The following is a 19,179-nucleotide window of genomic DNA, read 5'->3' as shown; positions in this document are numbered from 1 at the left end:
GCCCGAGAGAGCAAAGTGAGATAAACTATTTTCAGAACTAGAAAACTTTTTTATTTTTTATTTATTTTGAAGAATGCCAAATGAAGAGAGAGAGAGAGAGAGAGAGAGAGAGAGGAGCCACTATTTTTACGATATTAATCCCAGGGCGGAGTGGCGTTGAATTTTTAGACTTTCAAGATCCTGTTTTTGCTGCAACCCCATCTGTGTCTCTTTTACTCATTCTCGTGTCCCATCTCTGAGAAGCCTGCAAGAAATTGCAGAGGAGGTCGCAAGGCTAAAGGAAATGGGTTGTTGCGTAAAGCTGATAGACGCAATTCTGTTCCTATACTTTCTGCTAATAGCACTGGTAGCTCCACTCATAGATGCTCAGACATGCGTGCCTGCCAATTGCTTTCCACAGCCCCTTATCAAGTTCAGGACGTGGTACAGCCATGAATACCAGGACTACCTCGTCATCGAGAAGCCCCATTTCTTTGTAGGCTTGGTTTGGCTTGAGCTCATCTTTCAGTGGCCCATTGCTCTCATGAATCTCTACGGCATTCTCGCAGCCAAATCTTGGTTCAACACCACTTGCCTCATCTATGGTGTTTCTGTCTTTGCCTCCATGGTATGTATTCAATTTATTTTCTTCTTTTCTCCTTTCTTTCTTCAATATCATTGTTACTTTTTTTTTTTAACCCAAAAAAAAAAAATATAATTGTTAGCTTTTGTCATGAAATATACGTACGTACTTTAGAAGATGAGATTTCGTAGTCATAAATGCGCTTCTAAAAAAAGCTGCTTTGGGACGCGGCTATCATTATTTTCTTGTTTTGGACCTGAAAAAAACAGAAAATTCATATTGTTGTCCGGCGCCTTTGTCATCAATCAGAGATAACCAGAACTAGCATCTCATCCAGATTAGCATCAAAATTACTTGTAGATTTCTAATAATTTGCACTCTCGGCGTCATTATCATGAGAAAATTTTAATTTAACATGGATAATCTGTCTCTGCCTTTTTTTTTTTTTTTTGCCCGTTTGATGCAGGCTGCTGTGTTGGGAGAATTGATGGGGTCTGGAAAGGCATCAGAAAAGCTAGTGATGGTGTACTTTTCTTGCATGGTGTTCAGTGTTATAGCAACTCTGCGAGGCTTCATGCCCAATTGCAGCTCCGCTTCGTCTGGCAATGGCAAGAGAATTCTCAGGAAAAAGCGAGCTTGAATGAAATTAAACAACACTAATTACACCATCATTCACTTATTAGTTCAACTTAATTTCGTCATAGTTCAGTTTTTCTCTCCTTTCTTGTTACTTTTGTGTCTGCGATGTCCTTATGGAGCTGAGTTTATGTAATCTTGTACGACTCTGATTCTTTTCTGAGCGTCCTATGGTTGCTCCAAATTAAATGATCACGCATAAATATTCCCTATTTGGTTACTTTCAAGGAAATTGAAATTCCATATAGCGGGTCGCTTAGCATGAATTTGTGTGACTAACGTAAATTGCGAATGGTTATATTGTTATCAAATTCTTTTTGCTTAACATTTTCGATTTTACCATACGATTAAAACAAAAGTTAAGTGGCAGCATGGGCTAAAATATCACGACTAAGTTCAGCCGTATTTGTTAACTGCAGCCGGCCGATTTAAGAATGACAAAGAATCACTGGTAGTTTTTCAACTGGTGACGCTAATACTAAAATAATACTACCTTCATGAAATTTTTATGAAATTCTGTTAGTAAAAAAAAGTGAAATTTTTATGAAATTCTTGAATAAGTTATATATGTTTCAATATGCAAAGCATTATTTGAAATTTTAAGGACAATTAATATCTTAACTTTTACCTAAATTTTTTACAGGAATATATATATCAAAATTACTTGCATCACATTAATTAGAAACAAATAATTGATGTTTGGTATTAATTCTGTAAAATATTTTACATATTGAATTATAGGACTTTTCTAAAAATGCTTTATAATTAAATAATTTTCATTTCGAAGCCTACTGGATCACCCAAGAGAATAAGAGAATTGCGTAAACGAAAGGGACTACTTAGCAGAATAAGAAGCAGCATTGATTTCAAAACTCTGTAAATGCGTAAAATAGATGGTGAGAAAATTAAGCAGTGTACACGAGTGGGTGCAAGCTTTCCACCAACTAGTGCTTAATAAATTCTGATAACACCAAAAAAAATAACAAATGAAGAAGGGGATAGATAGTAATGGAGGTACATGGAAGCTGATAAAGTCCAAGTTATACAAAAAAGCTAGCTATAGCCCTAACCATGCAGTCTTGGATAGACTAATTTGGGTTAATGAAGGGAAGTCAAATCCCGAACCTCAATCCCCTCAGTGATCTGTTCAACAACTGAGAAGGGATCATGCAATAAGGTGCGCTCTTGACTTCTCGTCTGCTTTATATAAGCCGAAGTTCAACACACCGCCTTCCCATTATCTACATACGCATCCAATGCTTCCCTTCTTCAAATCCTCCTCCTCATTAAACTGCAACACAACCGACCAAACCAGACCATTGCAATGAATCACAACCAGCCTAGAGTAGATAGAAGGGTCATTGAAAACTTAATAATAAATCGCCTATATCCTTTGCGTAGTATTTTGTTTACACAGCATATAAGACATAATCTGCAGTCATGTGAGACATCTCATAATGACAACTAATTTTTTTCCGCATGTATATCTCAATTTTTTTTTAAAAGGACATATATGCATATTCCGTTAGAGTGATAAATAGAATATATATGATGCTCGGGCATAGGATGATAAGCTCAGATCAAGTAATTACCTTAAATTAGTCTATTCTTGTAACAGTGATGAATATCATCAGGCAGCTTCACAGGACAAAGAAGCCTTGATTCTCTCAACAGTGCAGGCAATGAGATTATTGACAGTGGCAACAGATCCGAGAGAGAGTTTGGCTGTCGGAACTGAGTCGACCAAAATTTGGAAAGCAACAGTCAAGAGAGATCCACCATGTGCCATGGTTCCATCCGGCAGTATAGCGAATCCAGAAGGAAGAAGGGCCACGTAGTCTGGGTCCCCTCCATTCAGAACCACGTTCATTGCAACTATATCCACGGGTGCATATATCACAAACGACCCCGTCGCGTCTCTGCAGCTTTCTTGCAGTATTAACATATTGCTTTGGCTGGAATTCGCACTCTACAGGGTTTAAAAACTCATGTTATTATTCAATTTTGCTGCAAGCATGGTCTGGAAAATAATAATGAGGTTCACATTCAATCATCTTACATTTACCCGAAGTAGAGATACACAATTCCCTGTGTCCTGACCATTAGCTATATGTGCCATTTCTTGGACTACTCCGCCATTCGAAAGAATATCCCACTGTGATCAGATGAATACGAATACATTCATTCAACGACTAAACAGCAGATGATCTAACACATGCACGTGAAGCACCGATAACGCTATAAAATTAAAAGAAAACAGATTTTTGAGAGGTTGCGTGACTATATATACCTCACTTCTGGAGTTCTCATCGCGGAGGAAATCAAAAACTCTAATAGGAGGAACTGGAAGCCAAAAAGAAGTTGCAGCACTGAGAACAATACCAGGAGGCCTTCCAGGATCATCCACACTCTTACGGGTCATGACCCTTACATCGTCTGCCCCGGTTCCAGACAGTGTAGTCCACGTGTGAGCAGTAGAAGCACCCACTCCGGCACAAAAGCTCATCACCATTCTCTCTGCCAGTTTCAGCATACTCTTCCTCCCTTCTTGGCTGGTTATCACTACACGGACAATAAGATGCAGCTCTCGTCAATTAATCCGCTTTACTGAACCCTATCTCCTTTTAGAAGAGAAACTGTAATTACGGATGAGAGTTGAAATTTTAGAATTAATAATACCGCCAACATCACCAGTGGGAATATTGGTTGCCATGGAACTGGCAAGCCTTTCACATTGTCGATCCAAAGTAGCCACCCAACGTTTTGCCCCGAAAGCATGTCCAGAGCTGACGAGCTGCTTGTATAGATCATGAACTCCTCGATCGTCCACTTCTACGTGCTCAACCCACGTCACCTGCGCCAGCAAGTTTTTCCAACGCATAATTAAGCTACAAATTAAGAGAATTGATTAATTAAGCCAGTACCAAAGCATATATATACGTACACTTCTTAACTACCTTCGAGTAGCCATTAGGCATTTCATGAATTAAGCAGCCGGAGGGCCTTCTTCTACATCTAAGTGAAGGACTAGGGCGCAAATTATCTAACGACACATCCACCACTGCCCATGTCCCTTCCCCGTGTTGTTTGCAATATCTTACAAAATAACTCTCTCGAGATGGCACCAGAGGTGTAGGTACTTGTAGCTCTGCCGTCATCTGCACAATCAAAAGCCCGATTTTCTTTTTGTTTTAACTTGCCAAATTGTTTTTCATTTTTTCGTGCTGTATATTAATTTCAGAGAAGAAGAAGGGAAGTTCTGATTCAGGTACCACTTGCAAGGCTCCGTTGTAGTTCCCAGCCACCCCTGTTGATAATACTTCAAGAGTCATTGCTCTTGAGACTATCCCTGAGAACACTGTATACCATTGATTCTGAGTTTAAAAAAATCAAATAAAACGAAATGTCAAGTCCAGAAACATATAAGGTAGTAAAAAGATGCAAAACTAACCAAATAATACGATTATTGAAGCCCTAATATGTCCCTACCACATCCATGAGAATCTCAACAAGATTAATATGGTCCATGATGACAACAGCAGTTTCTCGAGAAGCTTCACACTTGAATCCAGTAGGTTTTGGACCAATACCACGAGGGAAACTTCTGATATATTCATCCTCGTTAAGCACAGTGGTGGTTCCATCAAGAGTGGTCAGCCATAAGGGATCACCCATTTGTGCCATCCTCACCAGCTCTTCCATGGCAGCCACAGCTAGCTCTATTATTATTGGCTTATCAGCATCCGTAGGCCCACTCATAGACCTAACAACATCTCCACCTCCGTATGCGTCCTCACCAAAACCACCCACACCCAGTTCCAGTGGACGTGGAGGAACAGTTGGGGGAAGCAGTGGATAGTTCACCACCGGCTTCCCCACGTACTTTGCAGCAATTGCCGAAATCCTGTCAATCTGAACATATAACAGAAAATGTCACCATTAACGCGCGCGCTCGCACGTACTTAGCTTACTCGAACAATCAAGTTCCAAAAAGTTTGGATTATTATACCTCTTCTCGTAGACGGGCATTTTCCATTCTCAAATGATGCTCATCAAAAGACATTTCACCAATGGCGGTTGGTCCACCACAGTTTGGACATGAGGCATTGCTAAGAGCTTCCCTGTACCTCATGTTGTCTGCTCGAAGCTTCTCATTTTCGGCTCTAAGTTGTGAGTTCTCTTGCCGCTCATGTTGGGTCTGCAATAATTAACAAAACATATCAAATATATATTGAAGCCTTTCGAAGGGGTTTTGCAACTAAACGATTCAATCAAAGTACCTTCATCTGAGTTCGCTTGTTTTGGAACCAAAACTTGACCTGCAATGGCTCTAACCCTAATTCTCGGCTCAGTTCCTTTCTCTGCTTGTCATCTGGATGCGGGCACTCCTTAAAGAAACTGACCAAAAAAAAAAAATATTGTTCTCGCTGAGATATCAGTATATATGGGAAATTGAGAAGAAGAAAGCAGATGCGTTGTATTGGGTTAGCATTCATACGCTTCCATTTCCTGGATCTGGTGCTGCGTGTGGCGGTGGTAGCGCTTCTTTTTGGGGCGGGGATCATGGTCGTCGCCGGAGGCGCCTTCCTGGTTTTCACTGCCGGACTTGGTGGCACTGTCGAAGTCTTCTCCTCGGATGCGGGGTACGTCGCTCTCGGAGGTGTTGGGAGCCATGTCCAATGGGTGTAGCTGACCTTCCATCATGTTTGGCTGGAACATATCTACAGATCTTTAAGATTCCCAAGGCTTATGGTTTTTCAATCTAACAAACACAATACCAGAAAACAGTACCACTCAAAAGAGAAATTAGACAACAACATTTTCTTTAACACGTACAACTACTTATGTCCATGCTCGAGCTTGACAGGATTAATTTTACTATTATTTTTTACAACTAAAAAAGTCGAGTTGAAAGAGATTTGACTAGTTTTTTCAGTGGGGTAAACCAAATGATGTAAAAGTAAGTAGATTTGAACAGTCCTAAGAGAAAGGATGACGCGGTTTCCGAATATCGAGAAGGATTTACATGATATAATACATGAATTTCTCCGCATCAGCGAGATTAAATTTCACTAATAAAACGGGTAAAGCCTTGTGAACTTCCCACGGAACATAAAATTAACGAGGTTTAAGAAGAAAGCGCAAATGCGAAAATTAAAGATCAGAAAAATGAATCTAGTCGCAGCCAGCAAATTAGCATCTGAATTTCGGGAGAAAAAAAAAACGATGAAAGAGGTTAAATGAAAAGCAAGGGGGGCAATCGAGGAGACCTTGGGGAGACAAATAGAGACACGTTGGTTGAAAGGTATGAGGTTGAAAGTGAAGCACCGACCTGGCCGAGAGTGAGACTTGAGGGTGATCCAAATCCACCAACGTTGCCGTTCCTTCCAATCACGGACGTCATATTTCTCGCCGGAATCATCATGCCGACCGGCATATTTCACTACCAAAAACACTATTTTCCTCTTCCTCTAACTTTCAGCTGTCTCAGTATCCACTAGCCAGAACCGATGGGGTGCTTATTATGAACGGAGAACTTGCGGTTGAGTTGCTTAGCTGTCCCAACTAAGCTTTGGAAGCACTACAATGGAGAAAAATACAAAGACCATGAAATTACAGGCATTAAAAAGTGACACAGCAGGAGAGAGGGATATCATGTTTCATACCCCCAGCAAACGCGCTACCTATGACATGAAATGCAGACATATGAAGCGTCAACAATTTCCAATTTTCTCTTATGTACAGCTTTTGACAGAATAAAATTATCGAACCTAATCACAAAATTCTCGGTGGATCCAAGGCCTCTTGTTTTTCTATATCTTTCATACCTAGCTACTGCTTCTTTTCCTTCTAGCCCTAGCTGTTCACACAGCAAACTGGCTTCATCAAGAAAAGAAAAGAGAAAAGAGGAGTCCAATACAGTGTTGCGCGGGGATTTCATTACGCAAAACAAGTGATCTGAAGACTGTATATGTATGTGAGAGTCAAATAGAACTTGTAGAAACATGCTTAACAGTTACCAGTGAGCAATAGCTATGTTGAAGAAGATCAAGATCCGTTTTGGGGGACTAAAAGAGGACCCTTTTGCGAAATGCATAAAGCTGGTCGATCTCAGAAAGTTATGGTATGTGCTAACACGTTAAGCAACGGAAAGGTTGTGGAAGGCATGATCAGCTGGAAAAGCTTGTTGACGGAAAAACGGACGGGAGGAAGAAGAAGAGGAAGGAGGAAGAAAAGACAAGGAGTTGAAAGAGGGGAGGAGGCAGCAGATGGAGGAAAAAATGACAGTGATGAGTAATTGCAGAGCGTGTTGAGAGGGTGCAATTGCATTTAATGGTAGGCGAAGGAGGTGTAATTGCTAGTGTGAAAGGAAGATATACAAAGCCTATTTTTCATCCATTACTATAAAGTTTTGCCCTTGGGATCGTTCCTTCTTTAAAAAAAGAATATATATATGATCATTGACGGCTACGAAACCCCTCCTGTCACATTTTTCTTTCTTTCCTTTTCATTGCCTCAATACACTAACTCAGTTTAATATTTTACTACTCCTTCTGTATCAAATTATAAAATATTTTTTTAAAAAATTAACATTCTAAAATATAAAATATTTTAATAAAAATAAAATTTAATTAATAATACTTTTTTATTATTATCCTTTTCATATATTGTCTCTCTTTAATATTCTTTTATCAATAAAATATTAAATAAAGAGTATTTTTAAAAATTTATATTTTTATCTTGAAAAAAATAAAGTTATAAAATGTATTTAATAAACTTTATTAGCATATAAGATTTTATCTAAAAGTATCTTATAATTTGAGACGGATGAAGTATTATATTTCATATATATATATATAATACTAATATATTATATTATAATATAATTATAATAGTATAATACTATTATAATTGTAATACTAACTAGTAAACTAAGTATAATATAATATAATATAATATAATTAATGAATGTTATTATTTATTTTTGAAACAATTTTCTTTTTCTTTTGCTAAACAAAATCCATGTCTCTGAGTACACGGATTACTCCCACTCCCTCCATTCTTATTTATTAATCACACGTTAGAATACCACTTTAGTCCTTAACGAAAGTCATTCTCTATTATTTTATGCTATTTTTATATACAATTTCAAAAATATTCTCCTGCGTATTTTAAAAAAAGAAGTGCAACTATGTTCTCAAAAAAAAAAATCCCCATTCCAAATCACTTTTATTTTAATTTAGGGGTAAAAATATAAATTATATACTCTAACTATGGAGAAATTCTTAGGTAAATCAGGTGTACCACGTTATTTATAGTTTGTCCAATAAAAATATATTATTTTAATTATATTAAATATAAATTAAGTTTGATATTAATGATAGTAAAAAAAGAAAAGACAGAAGATCAAATTTGCATTCTATTTTTTAAAAAAAATTATACAAGATTTTATTTATATTATTTAAAATATTTTAATTGGACAAACTATAAATGATGTAATGTACCCAATCTACTTAAGTATTTCTCCTAAGTATATTGCTTTGATTTTGATAGGTTAATTATAAATTATAAAAATTATAAGTTACTTGTATAGAGGTTTGGAGGGAGTATGTGTGCTTTTTTTTTTTTTTTGCCAACGAGGGAGTATTTGTGCTAATAAGTATATGAAGGGAGTTGAATGACTTGATTTGGTCTTAAATATAGGATCTTAATCTTCTTTAACTTCCTCAGTTAATTTCTTTTTTTTTTTCAAATGACCTTCTTGTCTCCCATATTTAATACATCAATAAAAAGTGGGATATACGACCAGCAGGAGTCGGTTTAGCCAAAGCTCAAATCTTTGTTAGAAGAGATGCTCATATTTTGGAAAAAATGACACATTTTTTATGTAATACTAGCAAATAATCAACTTAACCATTTTTCCTAATCTCCGTAAATCAGTTAACTGGGTAGATAGAGTGGTTAATTGTAGATTTTTTCATAAAAAATGAAATTAATTGTTTAATACTTACAAGGAATCGGGACTGTGTGCAAACCGATCATTCCAGCCAAAGAAACCCGGTCGCCATTCGGCTGTATAGATCCATATTTTAAGGAATGTTACTTAAATTGATTGTGCGTTAATTATTTGCATTACATCATGCTATTCAATTAGATGCGGTTGATGAATGCTTTGGATTCTCTTTTTCTCTTTTTACAATAAATGCTTTCAGTTCTGGATCCGCATACGTTGAAATATGCATATGTTCAACTCGATCGGTTCTTGATACTCCATTCGTTTATAATTACAAGTCACTTTTAATCAAATTGCATCCTTCATGTGTTGGTGAGTTTTCTTTAAAATCATACACTATTTTTTTTATTTATCCTATTTAATAAAATGTCTTACTTAAAAAATATTATTAATTACACTTTATAACCAAGACATTTTAAAAAATTTATTAATTATACCATGAAAGACCTAAAGTGCCTTATATTTTTTAACATGATACTTTAAAAAAATACTTTTATAAAATGGATGGAGTAGAAATTACTAAGTGGGGTCAGATACAAATTTTTTATGACTATTCAGAATGCAACTTATAATTTTAAATACATATAAATTTAAAAATATATTTTATTTTTAAATAAAATGAATGACATAATTACCTTTCCTCTCTTCTTGTTTTAAGTGAGGTGGATAGGCTTGTAATAGTACAAACGAGTATAAATATTAATCTTTAACTGTAATAATTTTTGGAAATGTTTTTAAAATAAGAGGGCAAGAAATAGAAATTAGAGGGTGGATAGAAGAATGATAAGTAAATATATATTTTATAAAATTAATAACACGAAAATACAGATCAACCCACTCATTTGACTGTTAAAATCAATGTGTCTTTACTAGTTTAATAAAAAAAATTATTTTTGATCAATTTGTTTACAGTTCAACTATGATTTTGGTCATTAATATTTGAATCGATGTTTTGATGATTGATTCAAGGATTGATTTGGTTTTCAATACCATAATATAATCTCACTGTTTGCATAATTTTTCAAACAATATATGTATATATCGCCTGATCTATACTAACGAACTGGAAGTTGGTTTGGATACATTTTCTTGACATGAATTAACGAATTTGAAATACTAGTATGCTCGTGAATTATAGACTTCGTTGAAATTGTTGATTTATTTCAAGGAATAAATGAACCGAGCAAGGTTGATCATTGATAATGATTTTGGTAGTAAATTACGACGATGTCGATGTACAGTATATCATTGTCAATAATAAAGAAAGAAACAACCTGATAAAATACTAGGCCTTACCATAATTATTCTTTCTTAAAATTGATTTGTCAACAATATATTACTATAATTATTCAAGTATCATATACTCGTTTATGCGCGCGCACGGAATGCATTTATTAGAAAAGGAGAAAATTGAAAGCCATATTATAGTGGGATATGAATTCAAGGAAAAGTGGGAAATGGGCCTTTCACAGCATCCTCTCGTATTCAACGGGGACAATGCAAAGCATTTCGCATATTAATTCGTGGTTGACCTCATTCCCACTCCTTTTCTCTTCCGTAAATATAATTAGAATTACTTAGTAAGTTGATCACCACCCCAGACTTTGTTCAAGTGGTAAGGGTCAAGTAAAATGTGAATAGAACTTAAAAAGTTAAAGATTTAGACCCTTCTAATGTACTCTTTACAATACGATCTATTTAAAAATTACTCTTAATATGTTTTACGGGAATTAACTAAAATTTTAAAACCCATCAATTCTTTTTAGAAATTTAACAAACTTTCCACGTCGTTCCTGTTAAATACATATTTATTTTAATAAATTAATTTTTCTCATCAAGTGAATTTGCAATAAAAAGTCAATGATATGCATTATAAAAATCATTCTCTATATGGCTGTATACCTGACACTCCTAAGCGTAAAATATGGTAAGCTGTTTTTTCCCATAAAATATAAAAAGTTTAGCATTTATAGATTTTTTTTTTCATTTTTCCGTTGCATTTATTAACCTAATTTATTGTGTAGCATGAGAATTTATCACATTGGTTGCAATCTATTGACGAGTTTTATATCATTTTGACATTTCCTCATTAAAAAATTATTGACATAAATAATCATTACTGGTAATTGGGGCTAAGATTGTAAAAAGAAAAAAATTATACAAATAATTAAATGTTAGAGGTAAAAGTTGCTTATAATTTGTTTGGACAGGAGGGAGTAGGAAGAGGGGTTATGTGATTGGAGGAGAAAAAGAGGAGAGGGCATAGGGACTCTCAAGCGTCATCCCATTTACTCCGCTCATGCTTTTCTCGCTCTCTTTTGCTTCTTTCTATCCCTTCCCTGTTTGAATTCTCCAAATACTCGCTCCCGCTCGCTTCTATGCAAACATGAACTTGGGGATTTCCCTTTATAATGCAATCAAATTTCAAAATTACAATATTGATTAAATTTCAGTGTCCTCCATCAATGACTACAGCGGGTGTGGGTCCCCCTATTTTCTTGATCTTAGCACTCTCCCCTGTCCCCACTTTACCCCATCGGCTCAACCCTCTCCCCTTTCCAACTTTCTTGCCTTCTACTTCGGTTCCTCTCATTTTTTGCCCATCTTCTAATCCTAGTATCCTGTTTGTACTGTTTCCTATCTCATAATCAAATTATAAGATATATTTAGAAAGATTTGATTATAAAACACTCCTCCAAATCATAATATCTTTTAAAAACCTTACTTAATTTAAAATATAAGGCATTAGATAGTTTTTATATTTATTTTTTTTAACTATAACCCTACTTTATTTATTACCTATTTTGAAAAAAATATACATTAAATTTTTAATTACTATTATTAAAGCTCTTATATAAAGTATTAATGAAAGTATAAATGAAAAGATGTAAATATTTTTAAGAATTTAAGGTTTCAATTAATATTATTCATGAATTGTAAATTAATTAAATATAACTTATATTGTGATTTGGAAGAAGTAATTAACAAAAAGAATTTTATTAATTATATTTTTAAATATTATCTTTTTTTATTATATTCTCTCTTTAATATATTTTTTTTTTACAAATCAAGTAGTGCGTGAAGGCTATATTTTTTTAAAAAAATTAAGTTATAAAATGTATTTAATAAATTTTATTAATATATATGATTTTACATAAAAAAATCTTATAAATTGAGATGGGAAGAAGATATATTGCTGCCTCTCATGTGTTCTTTAATTTGTTTTTTGGCTTGGCGCGTCAACTTCTTCTTGTCGGTTCCCTGTATGCTATTCAAGCTTCCCCACCCCCTTCTCTGTGAGATAATTTATTTTCATTTTGCTCATCCTTGTCTCGACAAAGCTCCGTTTACCTACCTTATTTTTACCAAACAATTTCCACCTTATTTCCCCTTTTTAATTAAATTAATTAACCAGGGATCAATTTGATATGAGACGAATTAGTTCATCTGCCATCGTTTTTCTTCAATTATAAACTTCACGGCCGCCACGTCTAAATGATCCTGACAAACCCATTATTCCAATATAAAAAGGTGTTATCATCAATGTTCCATCACCCAATTTCCTTTCCTTTTAATTTTTTTGGTCAAATTAAAACGTCATTTCTTTCGTTATTGATGAAAATGCATGCCCTGTCCCGGTTGCATGCATTTTAATGCTCCCTTCCTCCTCCATGCATGTCCTTTTGCGGGTTGTAATCAGAAAATGATGTTTTAATTAATATACACAGATCGTATTCATGACAACATTTGAGTTGTTTTATTACATAGCTTCATTCAAAGGGAATAGGAAGCACCGAAGCCCATAAGGGGCGATATCAATTAAATATGGATAATGAATACTGCATGTGCATTATATACTACATCTTAACTTCAGATTTTAAATTAAAGCTGGGATTTATGAGCCCTTATATTTTATTATATACGATTTACTAAGCTAAACTTTATGTAGTGCATATAGAACTTTTCATGTCATTTTAAGTTTATTTATACTTCAACATTGTAATAATCTTCTCATAATTAAAAATGAGTCTACAAACTCTCTCAATATTGGATACCATAAAAACACCGAATATTTATATTGTTGCGATTAGAGTCAATGGTATAGCATGTAGAAGTCGCTAAGCAAAGTAGAGCCAGTTCTAGTCAAATTCAAATATTTAAAACAACAGAACAATACATTTTGAAAAAGAATCGTTGCTAGTCTTGAAAATGAATGCGGATGCAGGTAAGAGAAATGGAGAGATATTTACGTATCCGCCACATTATTAATAGAGAAGCTCAGGTGGTCCTTGTCTTTTCATTGAAACTCAAGCTCTTGTTTGATTGTAGTACCGTTTTATTAAACTCTTCTGCCTCTATTAATAATATTATTGTTGGATAGAAGTCCTGCCATATGAATAATTCCTTGCATCGACCCAGCACGACTTTGTGTTTTTAATTAAAGGAATGATTTCACGATCCCACAAGACTTGAATTAACATTCTCTCTTTGCTCCATCAATTCCTCACACCTACGTACTCATTACAATTCTCGTGATATCATCCATCAGCTCTCTTTAATGAATGCATGCGTCTCTACGCATAGCTTTCTATCCGTCCCTCTCTTTTCCCCTCAGAGTTTAAACCATTGGAACACAAAGGTGAATCTAAACCGAGAGGTTGGATGGTATATGTTTATCTTCTTTTGGGTATATACATCTCTGATTTTACGTTGAGGAAATGTCATGGTCATATTCACCTTCTCTTTTAGCGTATGACTGCGCGATTTCGTTTTCAAGCCTTTTCCCCTTGTTTACAATATCTTCTGGTTTAGATGGGCTTTCCATTTATTGTATGAGTTTTTCTTTAAATTTTAATTTTGTAGACTATAGAGATAGGATGTGACAAAATTGCAAGTTCATTTGGGGTAGGGCATGGGTGATGCAAGCTTGCATGGCCCTGAGGGCAAAGGCAACTGCCTGTTTGTCGTCTTTCACTTCAAAAAGTAAAAGCATCTGAGAACCCTGCATTAGAATTCCCGGTCAAACCAAAGAACCCTTCATTTAACAAGCTTTCTCCTTATATCTAGCTTCTCGAAACAGTAAGATTTTGGATCTTACTAGAATTACGCGTTGTGGTTTCTTTTGTTCACATACACATAGATTTTGATCAAATTAAACCAATCAACTTATATTTTAATAAAGAAATTAATTAAGCACGTAGAAAAGTTAGAGGTTAAAAGGTTGAACTATAAAACATGATACATTTTTAAAATTGTGTTGTACACAATCTGTTCCCCAATGCAGAAAGGTACGGTGCATTGATCACTCTCAACTTTGGTCAAATCATACACCTACAGGCCTCATGGCACCAAGAGGCCTTCAGAATGGGAAAAGCCGAGTGTTCAACTCATCCGATCCCATGTAGGTTACTTTAGTAGGAACTAGATAGGGAGATTATACTTGAATTATATTAATCAATGAGGTCATTACTCCCTCTATAAAGAGTCGTCGATACTTTTATGTGGGCACACTTGGGTTCAATTATATATAAAATTAGTAGTTTTAATTTCTTTTTTTTTTAAAAAAGAAAAGAAAAGAAAAGAAACTTTGATGGACATGACCAGAAGGTATGGGGCCCCAGCTGGCGGGCTCTCGTTTTACGCAGGCACATCCTAATTTGTTAGGCCACTTTTTCCCCTTTAATTTTTAGCACCTTGTTGAAGTTTCTTAAGAAAACATTTTTTGTCGAATTCAAACTAGTTCTCGGGATACTTGGACTCTCGCTCCTTTTTCCCCAATTCTGGCTATTCAGTACATGCCATCACTTTACTCCTTTCACTTTTGTAGTTGTGCTGTCTTTTCCTCTCTTTCCCACCCGACGGAATTAAAGATTAGGCTCCACACTACACCTGCCCAATTCTCCATTAGGCCCGGCGCTCAATTTATCTCAACAGTTCTCCATCTTGGGTTCAGGATTGAGTTTGCTTTTGTTAAAAACTTATAAAAAAAAATTAAAAATGACTTCGGAAATTTTTATAAATTATTGTAAAAATGTATATTTAATTATTTTTTTTCTAATAAACAATATACATGTTTAGGCTTGGCCCGACCAACCGTAACGTTTAGCTTCGAACCTTACTTGACCGACATAATCTGTTTTTTGTCTAATCCAACCCTCCTCAATCCAGGCCCAAACACGGCTATTTCCATATTGGACCAGAGCAGATTTGAGTTCATATTACCGGACCCATTATAAAAGCCCGTTTTGTTAATATTCAGAAACTGCAATCTGAATGCGCTGTACTTCATAAAAAAGCGTTCCCCGATCTGATTAAACAAATTTGTGAGCAGACCATCTCACTCTACGACTTCTCTCAGAAATCTTATATAACCACGGGCATGGTAATGTTTTACGATATCAGCTTCAAAGAAAAACAAAAAGAGGTAGACAATTAAATCAAATACACTAATTGGATATTGCCAGGGGGCCTGAATTTCTCAGTTTTTCACAAAATATAAACAATCTGGGTATAGCGACTGGCTAGGCCTAGGTTGCTGGTAGTAACAGATGTGCATATTCTAATGCTCAGAGAACACGATAAAAGAAGAGGACATCCTTCACTACTGATTGTTCGAAACAAGGTGTGTGGGAGTGTCGCTGCTTGTTAGGCAAAAACTTGTACTGGGGGCAGCGTGGACATGTAATGACAATTAATCAATCAGGCGGGGTATATGGGATTGCTGAATGGGTCCAAATATGAAAAGGAGGGTTTGTTATATAGGCTCATTAATTGAGAATGGTTGAAAAGGGAGTCATGGGCTGCCAATTCCTAGCGAAAATCCTTTGTGAACCACAAAGGTCAACCCCCTGCTCTCCGTCCCTTTCCCTTTGCACGTTCTCTCTTTTCTTTTCCCTCCCAGTCCCAATTCTCCAGTCCTCATCACCCCTTTAACTTTCTCTTTTATAAATCCCTCCTCTTCTTCTCCTCTCCCTTCTTTTCATGCCCAGATGGACCGCTCTCTCGCTCCTTCTATGTCCCAAGCTCCACACCCTTCTGCCGAGGAAAGCGGCTGGACTTCTTACTTGCAAGATCTCTCCAACGCTTCCTGTTTCAGCGTTGGTGGCTCTTCTCTGCTCTCAGATGCTGCTTCTTCTGCTGCTTGGAAATTCTCGCACCCCCATCATCTTCCTCGTAAGCTCACTTTCAAGAAATCTAGAACCAAACAGATATCTCAGGATGACCCTCTCGAGGACACTGCTAGCTCCCCCGTCAATAGTCCCAAGGCATGTTCATTAATCATTCCCCTGCTTTCTGATTCCCTTCTTCTCCAATTCTTCGTCTCTTATCATTAACTCTTTCTTCTCCTGCTTCTTTCCCTCAAATTTGCCATCCTTACCATCAGGTTGGGAACTTGCATCCGACTGAAAAGATTTCCATAAAGGTTGATGATCATCAACCGGATGTTGCTGCTTCTATGGTAAACCCGGAATTTGATTTATTCATGCCATTCCCTTCTTCTTTAATAGCCAAACAAAAATAAAAGCGGAAGGGTTCTTCCATGTCCTAAAACCGACTCGTGTGGCTTGTGTCGATGGTTGTGCAGGCCAAGGAATTCAGAGGAGCAGAACATTATTCAGAGTCGGTGAGAGAAGATGATGATAAGAAAGAAGGGAGTTTAAAGGCAGAGAGTACTATTGACTGCACAGACTTGAAGGAAAGGGGACTCTGCTTGGTTCCTTTGTCCATGCTGGTTAATTATTTTGGCTAAGTCATACTTGTGTATATATATATATATATATATATATTCTCCCCTTCCTTTTCTGCTTTTCTGTGTTCTTTCAAAATTGGACTATATACGGAACATGACCCATGATTATGTTAATCGATCCTAGTAGCATACTCATCAGTATCGCGTAATCTGTTGATAATTTTTGAGTCCAGATTTAGAAATAGCATATCATACTCTCGTAACCTTGAAATTGTTTCTTCATCGCCAGCTGTCGACTTGATCAAACAAAGAGAAAGAAGAAGACAAGTTGATTAAGATGATATAGTTTGGGCACTTTTGAGGCAGCTATTGGATGCAGGTAACTAAATGGTAGGGAAGTGAAGTGAAGAACAAGGTGGATCACAAGATATAACAAGTTCCCACTTGCTTAGATTTATTTGTGTATGGGGGAGATTCATTTCATAATGTTTCATCACTCTTCACTTTAACTTTGCCTAAGCATAAGAATAGGAACTTGGAAAAAAAAAAAAAATACACAACCCAAGATAGTACGGTGTTGGCAGTTATTGAATCTGTCCTAGATATCATGTCGAATAACTGATATGATTATCACAATTCAGCTACTCTCTGTCACTTTCAACCTCAAAAATATCTGTACATTTGTTTACAAAACTGAAAAATTCAAATGAGTAGTTCTCGGTGATGGAACATGGAAATTTCAAATTTAGTATCATTCAATGTAGTAGAACTGCCGGGAAACAAAATGGTTGCAAGAATGTGCGTAAATAAAAATATACATGCCATGGTGTTATATATACAAGTTTCGAGCAGTTTTCGCCCTGTTGATATCGATCTAATATTTTATGCTTCGTGAATATAGTTAATGTGATTAAGCTGACAAGTTATCTAGCTAAGTAAGGAACATTACTGATTACGTATTCGAAGAGATGAGAAAATCTAAAGGACAGAGAGATCCAAAAGATGAGAGAGTTTTTCCTGTAACATCAAAAGATCGAGATTCGTCGAAATATAATATCCAGACATTTGTTTAATCCAAAGGACAAGCTTTGGGGAAAAAATACTATTAATTCGTCCTAGCGTCTACTAGCCATTCATTTAATGGATAATAAAAATAGCAGAAACAGCTGCAAGGAGACCCCTCCATGTGCTTCTGCATTTATAACAGGTGAGCACTTAAGAAGCCTGAAGCCCAGAGACGCAGACTTGAGCACATTCATATAGAGTATATTATTTATATACGTACGCTTGTACACACACACACACACACACGTGTACAGAGACACACACTCTTCATCAGTATCCCAACCCTCACAATTACTACATCTTTTCTTTTTCTTTTATAGTGCAAGGCTGTTGCATGATATCTATTTTCATTCACTGCTAAACTGTTTACGTGCGTGGATAGACAATATTCCCCCTGTCTAATATTTATACCAAGAGTTAAAAAGAAAATAATCACAGCCTTGTGTAAAAGTCACCCCTTTCAATTTTCATTAATTTATATATTCAAGTGTATATATCGCATTGTAATTTCATGTTATAGACTGTTTAACATAAGAGATATTCTTCATCTTGGTTTTTGATTATTCCACTTCAAATCTCTGTTAGGTAAAGTATCCATATTTAATACTTTACTGTAGTTTGAGGATTGTTTTCGACAGAAAGACAACCAAAAAAAATACAAAATAATTTAGCAAGTTTTAAATGTATTTCGCATTTCTGGGAAGTAGAGCCCATCTGGTCAACATCAAGGAATGCTTGAAAGCTTCCAAATGGATCAATCCGCTGCCAAAGCTAATAATCAAAGCATATTCATTTGCCTGAGAGGTCTGATATGCTTTGTATATTCACTTCTTCCGCCAACCATCCAAAAAAGCATCCATATAATATAACGCTTGGATTAGACTAGACAAATTCAATCACCAAACAAAAGAAAAGCCCCAATATTTACCAAATAATATGCAGCAACACTCTTCAAACGGGATAAACTTGTTAGATCGATATACGTGTGAAAAGACAATTATCAATATAATTATGATTAAAAATATAATTGATTAACATCAAGGGTTAAGTAAGCGGTCATATTTATACTAATAATAACAACCACACCATTCAATAATGATGTGATTTGTGTTTGATGAGGTAGATCCGAGGTCTATTTCGGAGCTTAAATTAACCAGACAATTATATTAGAGGATCAACTTCGCCTTTTCATTATCATTAATTGGGCCTTTT

At 35.7% G+C, this 19,179-nt stretch overlaps 3 protein-coding genes across 11 annotated transcripts; 2 read left to right on the top strand and 1 right to left on the bottom strand.

Annotated features, from left to right (window-relative positions):
• The first annotated feature begins 171 nt into the window (after positions 1 to 171).
• LOC129315079 (uncharacterized) lies at positions 172 to 1,401 on the top strand. The gene is made up of 2 exons (XM_054958599.1): positions 172 to 607; positions 1,029 to 1,401. The coding sequence occupies exons 1-2, from the start codon at positions 284 to 286 to the stop codon at positions 1,200 to 1,202; spliced, it is 498 nt and encodes a 165-aa protein (XP_054814574.1). The 5' UTR covers positions 172 to 283; the 3' UTR covers positions 1,203 to 1,401.
• A 663-nt stretch (positions 1,402 to 2,064) lies between these two features.
• On the bottom strand, positions 2,065 to 7,527 carry LOC129316004 (homeobox-leucine zipper protein HDG2-like). Of its 8 annotated transcripts, XM_054960226.1 has the most exons (14): positions 7,219 to 7,525; positions 6,970 to 7,058; positions 6,531 to 6,779; positions 5,697 to 5,908; positions 5,479 to 5,596; positions 5,208 to 5,396; positions 4,688 to 5,110; positions 4,471 to 4,572; positions 4,156 to 4,356; positions 3,878 to 4,052; positions 3,489 to 3,760; positions 3,258 to 3,353; positions 2,791 to 3,167; positions 2,065 to 2,489 (listed from the first exon to the last, which is right to left on the bottom strand). In XM_054960226.1, the coding sequence occupies exons 3-13, from the start codon at positions 6,633 to 6,635 to the stop codon at positions 2,829 to 2,831; spliced, it is 2,232 nt and encodes a 743-aa protein (XP_054816201.1). In that variant the 5' UTR covers positions 6,636 to 6,779; positions 6,970 to 7,058; positions 7,219 to 7,525; the 3' UTR covers positions 2,065 to 2,489; positions 2,791 to 2,828. The 8 variants fall into 8 exon arrangements, with proteins under 8 accessions (XP_054816201.1, XP_054816204.1, XP_054816203.1 ...); XM_054960229.1 differs by lacking the exon at positions 6,970 to 7,058 and having other exon boundaries at positions 3,890 to 4,052; positions 7,219 to 7,527; XM_054960228.1 differs by lacking the exon at positions 6,970 to 7,058 and having other exon boundaries at positions 3,264 to 3,353; positions 7,219 to 7,526.
• An 8,472-nt stretch (positions 7,528 to 15,999) lies between these two features.
• On the top strand, positions 16,000 to 17,626 carry LOC129316329 (vascular-related unknown protein 1-like). 2 transcript variants are annotated; one of them, XM_054960693.1, is made up of 4 exons: positions 16,000 to 16,477; positions 16,597 to 16,671; positions 16,798 to 16,944; positions 17,192 to 17,626. In XM_054960693.1, exons 1-4 carry the CDS (start codon positions 16,202 to 16,204, stop codon positions 17,201 to 17,203), a joined length of 510 nt encoding a protein of 169 aa, XP_054816668.1. In that variant the 5' UTR covers positions 16,000 to 16,201; the 3' UTR covers positions 17,204 to 17,626. The 2 variants fall into 2 exon arrangements, with proteins under 2 accessions (XP_054816668.1, XP_054816667.1); XM_054960692.1 differs by having other exon boundaries at positions 16,798 to 16,973.
• The last annotated feature ends 1,553 nt before the right edge of the window (positions 17,627 to 19,179 follow it).

This window comes from Prosopis cineraria, unplaced genomic scaffold (assembly GCF_029017545.1).
Source record: "Prosopis cineraria cultivar Desert tree isolate PC_DT_omini unplaced genomic scaffold, ASM2901754v1 PC7, whole genome shotgun sequence".
NCBI lineage: Eukaryota > Viridiplantae > Streptophyta > Magnoliopsida > Fabales > Fabaceae > Prosopis > Prosopis cineraria.
This window is presented reverse-complemented; position numbering and strand designations above follow the sequence as displayed.

Excerpts from the sequence above, each read along its gene's own strand:
- LOC129315079 (XM_054958599.1), top strand. The coding sequence starts at position 284 with ATGGGTTGTTGCGTAAAGCTGATAGACGCAATTCTGTTCCTATACTTT. Across the intron at positions 608-1,028 it reads TTTCTGTCTTTGCCTCCATG|GCTGCTGTGTTGGGAGAATT; the intron begins GTATGTATTCAA and ends CGTTTGATGCAG.
- LOC129316004 (XM_054960226.1), bottom strand. The coding sequence starts at position 6,635 with ATGCCGGTCGGCATGATGATTCCGGCGAGAAATATGACGTCCGTGATT. Across the intron at positions 5,909-6,530 it reads CAAGTCTCACTCTCGGCCAG|CCAAACATGATGGAAGGTCA; the intron begins GTCGGTGCTTCA and ends GATATGTTCCAG. Across the intron at positions 5,111-5,207 it reads ATGCCCGTCTACGAGAAGAG|ATTGACAGGATTTCGGCAAT; the intron begins GTATAATAATCC and ends TTATATGTTCAG.
- LOC129316329 (XM_054960692.1), top strand. The coding sequence starts at position 16,202 with ATGGACCGCTCTCTCGCTCCTTCTATGTCCCAAGCTCCACACCCTTCT. Across the intron at positions 16,478-16,596 it reads CCCCCGTCAATAGTCCCAAG|GTTGGGAACTTGCATCCGAC; the intron begins GCATGTTCATTA and ends CCTTACCATCAG. Across the intron at positions 16,672-16,797 it reads CGGATGTTGCTGCTTCTATG|GCCAAGGAATTCAGAGGAGC; the intron begins GTAAACCCGGAA and ends ATGGTTGTGCAG.